The 6,151-nt window shown below is 56.2% G+C and overlaps 1 protein-coding gene across 1 annotated transcript in view; it reads right to left on the minus strand.

The window, feature by feature from the left end:
• The window catches only part of NOTCH1 (notch 1), a gene marked incomplete at its 5' end in the record, with an annotated part of 16,057 nt that overhangs the window by 5,615 nt on the left and 4,291 nt on the right, over nt 1-6,151 (minus strand). Inside the window, 10 exons of the mRNA XM_010138548.1 lie at nt 20-168; nt 967-1,395; nt 2,104-2,675; nt 3,220-3,332; nt 3,439-3,696; nt 4,127-4,259; nt 4,458-4,642; nt 4,863-5,016; nt 5,156-5,357; nt 5,519-5,747. Coding sequence (XP_010136850.1) covers nt 20-168; nt 967-1,395; nt 2,104-2,675; nt 3,220-3,332; nt 3,439-3,696; nt 4,127-4,259; nt 4,458-4,642; nt 4,863-5,016; nt 5,156-5,357; nt 5,519-5,747 — 2,424 coding nt within the window. The remainder of the gene's footprint in view (nt 1-19; nt 169-966; nt 1,396-2,103; nt 2,676-3,219; nt 3,333-3,438; nt 3,697-4,126; nt 4,260-4,457; nt 4,643-4,862; nt 5,017-5,155; nt 5,358-5,518; nt 5,748-6,151) is intronic.

Raw genomic sequence — 6,151 nt, forward strand, 5'->3', positions numbered from 1 at the left:
CCAACCCAGCCGTACTTACTTTTAACGGCTTCTATTTTGTAGGGTATGTTCAGGTTGCCAAGGGAGGCCAAGGCACCCAGGAATGCTGCCACATCGGTTGCGCTCTGGAAGCACTGGGAAGATGACTGGATGCACTGGCGGTTATCGATTTCCAAGTAGACGATGGATCTGTGCCAGAGAAGAGCCCATGAGACACAGGGAGCACTGCCCACACTAGGAGGACAGAAGAGCCCCGTCTCCCTTCCCTCCTTAACCCCCCATCAGCCAGAACCAGAAGGTGGGAACTCATCTCCTTGCTTCCCTGTGGCGCAAGCCCTGCAGCTCGCCCTCCTGGTCTATGGGATTTGTCTCAATGAGTACTGTGAGATCTAGCCCCTTGTCTACAGCAGTGGAAGGAATCTCTGCTTCACAACATTTTAAACTTTCCCAGACACTACGCTGTCTTAAATAATGCTGGTTGGGAGCCTTCAGATCTTTTCACATCAGTTTCGCTGCTCTAACTCCTTTGCTTTGGGTGGCTTTTGATTGAGCCCACAGAGAGGGAGAAGGTTAGATCTGTATGTTTATACCAAAGATCTCCAAACACAGTTTGCAGCAATTGAGTTTTACAACAAAGCTCTAGAAAGCATTTCCCAGGGAGAAACTGAGGCTTAACTTAATGACTTCCTGAAGTCAGACAGTCGGTCAGGCCAACTTCTGCTTCCAGGTCCCACCCAGCCCAGCCCCAGCTCCCAACAATACACAGGACTCCTTCAATCGTGAGAGTCGGCGCAGCATTGTATCAGGGATTCCTGAGCGATCACTCGCTTTTCCCACATGAGAGCAAAATCCGGTTTCTATTCACACAGAAAGCAACGTCTAAACACAATGATCTGGCCTACATCCTTCCCTTCAGAGCGTGTTACTATTATCGACACAGAAAACAAATGCTGCTCAATGAAAAAGCAACCCATTGGTCCCCCTCACCCTCTGATGTCCATCTGATCGAGCTCTCTCTTCGGCCTTCTGCCAGCCCTGGAGTACAGGCTGCTCTTCACTTTGTTGATGACAGCACTAGGCATATCGGACCAGTCCTCTGTTGACCTCTTGATGTAATGCTTTTTCAGCTCCTCCTCATTGCCATAGTATGGGAAGATCATATATTCTCCCTTGGGGTTCTTCTTGAAGACCACGTTGGTGTGCAGCACGCGGCTCAGCTCCCGCAGGAAGTTGAAGGAGTTGTTCTTCAGGTTCTCGGGAGTGATCAGGACCACCACCACCAGCGTGCCATCTGCAAGCTTCTCTGGCATGTTGTTTGCACAATCCAGACCATCCCACTCGCACTCAAAATTATTGCAGCCCTGGTCACAGTGACCATCGGAGAAGTGATCTTTGCAGTACTGATCATAGAGAGGGCTGGGAAGAAGAAGAAAGGTGGAAGAATGAATTAGACCAAATACTGAGCCAATCTGCCGAGAAAAGAAGTGGTGGTCCAGCCTCAAAAATAAAAGGAGGTCCTCTCTTTTGGATAAATATTCCCCATTCTGGTAGCCACTAAGGCAGTTTTCGTAGAAGGCCACTGTTCCATGCAGTGCTGGGCAGCACTCCCCTCTGGGGGTGAAAGACAGCAGCTGATAAATTACAAGTTGCAGTTCAGATGCCAGAAAAAGGGACAAATTGCTGTGACTGAGAGAATACCCACGGGGACACAGAACCAGAGTCTGTCCAGGAATCTGGGATTAAGTGATTGCTGTTGCCAAAGACAACGTTTGGTAAATGCCTGGATGGCAACATCATCGTGTTCTCTGGCTGCTCTTCCATCTGGGGTCTCCCTACACTGAAACTCGGTGTGTTACTACTGCGAGTTGAAGAATTCACTGCTATGGTGGGATGCAGGCAAGGACGGGGAAGCCATCTGGAACGAGCCAATCCCAGAGAGCTTCCAAGTGTACATAAATTCAGTAAGACTGCAGGGAAGGGTGGTTGCTTGATGCAGAACAGAACTAGAGTGAACAACACGTCTGCACTTAGGAGCTTTAGCAGATGCAACCAGAAAACACCCCTGGACGATCGGCAGAGAGGTCAGGGCTTTAAACCAAGAGGGTCAACCAGCATGTCACTTACTTGCACTGCCCTTCGTATTTCTGGCAGTCAAATCCATCGTACAGGCAGCCAGCGTTATTGCACTGCGTGTCGCACTTGCCATCGTTGAAGTACTTCCAGCACTGCAGAGACTGGGAGCAGTTCTTCCAGGGGTCATTGAAATTGAGGGAGCAGTCACCCCCGTCCCAGCCGCAGGCATGGTTGTTGCATTTCCCATCGCAGATCTTGTTGCCAGCATAGCCCGTGCAAACGGCAATCTCGCACTTCTCCTCAATTTTGGGTGGGATGATATCCTGCCCAATCCCACCTTGGAAATCGAAGTCGAGGATGTGGCAGTTGAGGCCGTTGAAGTTGGCCGGGCAGTTGCAGCGGTAGTAGGGGGAGACATCGCTGAAGAACTCACAGGTGCCCCCGTTGTAGCAGGGGTTGGACATGCAGGGGCTGCTGGCCGGGTACTGGCACTCGGGACCTGTGAAGGCGGGCGTGCACATGCACTTGGAGCTCTCGTGGATGGAGATGCAGGTGCCACCGTTCCGGCAGTGCAGGTTCCCACAGGTGCGGGAGTCGTTCTCACAGGTGGCACCCACGAATCCCTGGGGGGGTGACAGCAAGGAGGGAGTCAGAATCAGTGATGCTGTCCTACAAAGAGCCTAACACATGTGTGTGTGCTGGGAAACTCGGCGCAAACCCAGTGCATCAGGGCACGGCTCTGGTGCATCCTCTGAAACTAGTGATGGGCAAGAACGATCTAGAATGTAAACCTCGTTAGAGCATCCTCCTCAAAATGAAGGGAGCTCTTCTCCACAGCTGCCTGCTCCACCTTCGGGTGGTGCAAATAAATGTCAACCAGGCGAGAGTCTGTCCTACGGAGCTGTGTGTTGTACCTGCAGGGCTGAGCCACCTTCTCCCTGAGCCTAACCCAGTCTCCAGGGAAGCGAGGAGAGATATAGGGATACACCTCCCTCCAGCGAGCACCCACAGCAAAGCACCTTCCCCTCCATGCTTACCCCTGCCTATCCCAGCCAGGGAAGCCTCAGGGGCTAAACCGGCCCCTGGCCTGACCCTCTGTACAAGGGGCTGACTTGCGGGGCCCATGTCACATCCCATGCTCAGAGCTGGAGAGGAGCTGGTACCTACCGAGGGGCATTTGCAGATGAAGCCGCGGCCAGTGTTGCTGGCAACTGCGCACGTTCCACCATTCCTGCAGGGTTTGCCTTTACAGCCGTCCACCACGGTGTCACAGCGACGGCCTGCCGAGGGAGAGGAGGGCGTGAGCAGAGGAAGGCGTCTGAGATGCCTGGGGAGGCTGGGGGCTGCAGTGCTAGGTGCTCGGAGAGGGGAGAACGCGGCACTCACCTGCATAGCCAGGTCGGCACTCGCATCTGTAGTCGTTGACCCGCTGCACGCAGTTCTGGGTGCCGCGGGCATCGCAGGGGTTGGACAGGCACTCGTTGACGTCTCCCTCGCAGCGCTCCCCTACAAAGCCAGGGGGGCAGATGCAGCTGTAGCCACCTACCCGATCCGTGCACTTGCCATTGTTAAAGCACTTGGGCCCCAGGGTGACGGGATCAAAGAAAGGGCTGCAGTCATCCACATTGATCTCACAGTGCACCCCTAGAGAAACGGGGGAACAACCCACACAGCTCATCAAACAGTATCAGGGTGCCTGGTGGTCCCTTATGTGAGCCCTCCCCGCGAAGGGGCTGAGCCTGGCCAACTCAACGGCAGTCTCAGCCGCTGGTCACAACCCACACAGCTCATCAAACAGTATCAGGGTGCCTGGTGGTCCCTTATGTGAGCCCTCCCCGCGAAGGGGCTGAGCCTGGCCAACTCAACGGCAGTCTGAGCCGCTGCTCTGGCAGGAGGCACGTGGCACCGCACAGCCTGCGGCCAAGGTTGCGTGGCCTTGATGGCTAAGCTCGCAAGCACACACAAACCCCTACCGCTGTGTCTGCTTCTGCTAGCCCGAGCAGCTAATGAGCAGATATAACCGGGGATATCTGCGCTCAGCCCACTAATGCCCCAGCCTGGGGAATTAATTTACCTTGAGTTCCTCTGGGGCAGGAGCATTTGTAGGTATTGATGAGATCGATGCAGGTTCCTCCATTCTGACATGGGTGGGACAAGCACTCATTGATCTCCTCTGAGCAGTTAACTCCATGATAACCAGCCACACACTACAAGGAAGGAGGAGAGGAACTATATCAGAGAGTTCACTCCGTTCCCACATGGCTGCAGGAGCACAGCCAACACCCCAGCCTGCAGCTCGGTGAAAGGGGCACTGAGCCAGCCTGGAGCTGGGGCAGCTCTCTGGGCAGCAGAAAGGCAGTAACTGGTGCTTTCCTCCTGTGTATCTCTGCCCCCATGGCACCCACCTCGCAGGAGTAGCCTCCCAGGTAGTCCGTGCAGGTGGCTCCATTCTGGCAGGGGTTGGGGGAACACTCATCCACCTGCTCCTCACAGTAGCTGCCGGTGTAGCCAGCCTGGCAGCGGCAGAAGTGAGTGTTGCCAGTGTCCACGCAGAGCCCTGAATTCCTGCAGAGGTGTGCTACATCGATACCTGCCAGGGAGAGCAGAATGAGACATGGAGACCTTGGTGACACCCATGCAGCCAGGACTGCAGCCTCCGTGGTGCATGTTACAACAATCCTTGAGATCACTCTGGTTGTGCCACAGATCCCCCCCAAGAGAACTGAGCATGTCCCTGCTCGGAGTCCAGCACGGGGGCACCTGGGGACCCCACCCTGGCCCTGCAAGGCCAGACACCACCAGGGACTGACCTTGCTGCTTAGCAGCCACCTCGCAGGAGACACTGGGGACATCGCAGTAGAGCCCTGTCCATCCGCTGTTGCATTCGCAGCGGTAGAGGTTGTTGGTCTGCCAGCACTTGCCTCCGTTTTTGCAGGGAGAGGAGTCGCACCAACGTACCAGGTTCTGGGGGGAGCAGAGCAAGAGATGGGGCTCAGAACCTAGCAGGGCTTCTGCAGGAGTGGAGGAGCGATGCCCCGAATTCCCATGGCCAGCGTGCATATGGACTCTGGGGTCTGTGGCCAACAGTTCAAGGCTCCTCTACCTGGCAGTTGAGCCCGGTGTATCCCTGGGGACAAGTGCACTTGTAGGTCCCATAGCTGTCCTGACACGTGCCCCCGTTCAGGCACGGCTTGGAGTCGCACTCGTTAATGTTATGCTCGCAGTAGCTGCCCGTGAAGCCGGGTGGACAGACGCAGGTGAAGGTGTTGATGCCATCCACGCAGGTCCCACCATTGAAACAGGAGCTGGGAACACAGACATCACGTCCCAGTGAGTCACCACTGGTCATGCTCTGCACCAAACCCCCCCCAACCCGGCTCAAGGCTATGGGGCAGCACAGGGACCTCAGCCCCTTGCTCCAGCCCTGACAAAGGCTGTGTCTGCGCTGGTGCCGCGCTGGCTGTACCTCTCCGTGCAGTCAGGCGTGTTGTTCTCACAGTGGATGCCGCTGAAGCCAGAGGGGCAAGTGCAGGTGTAGCTGTTGACGCAGTCGGTGCAGTTGGCACCGTTCTTGCAGGGGTTGCTGGCACACTCATTGATGTCCTCCTCACACTTGGGCCCACGGAAGCCAGCCAGGCACTCGCAGAAGAACGTGCCAATGCCATCAGAGCAGGAGCCACCATTATGGCATGGATCTGGAGAGGAGGGATGCGCACGTGAAGATGCAATGGGTCCAGCCCTGGTGCAGCACTGCCCCACAGCGCTGTCCCCACACACGTCCCCCAGCCACGCAGAGGGATGCGACATGAGCCCACAGGCCAGGCAGAGGCTGGGCCAGCCCCACTGGGGGACTGGGAACAAGGAGGGCACATGGGACACGCTTGCTCACTGCCTGCACGTCACTCTCCCCACTCCCAGCCTCCTTCCTGCCAGCTCCCATCTGGCCTTGGACTGATGCAGCTCAACCAGGACACGCCTGATGTGGCCCACAAGCCCGAGCAGGACTCGCAGCATGGTCCAGACCAAAGCAGCAGCTGGGACTCGCTGTGCACGGTGGGAGGACCCCAGCCCCGGGACAAGCAGAGAAGCCAATGGCTCA

The sequence above is a fragment of the Buceros rhinoceros genome, unplaced genomic scaffold (assembly GCF_000710305.1).
Source record: "Buceros rhinoceros silvestris isolate BGI_N320 unplaced genomic scaffold, ASM71030v1 scaffold22656, whole genome shotgun sequence".
Classification (NCBI taxonomy): Eukaryota; Metazoa; Chordata; class Aves; order Bucerotiformes; family Bucerotidae; genus Buceros; species Buceros rhinoceros.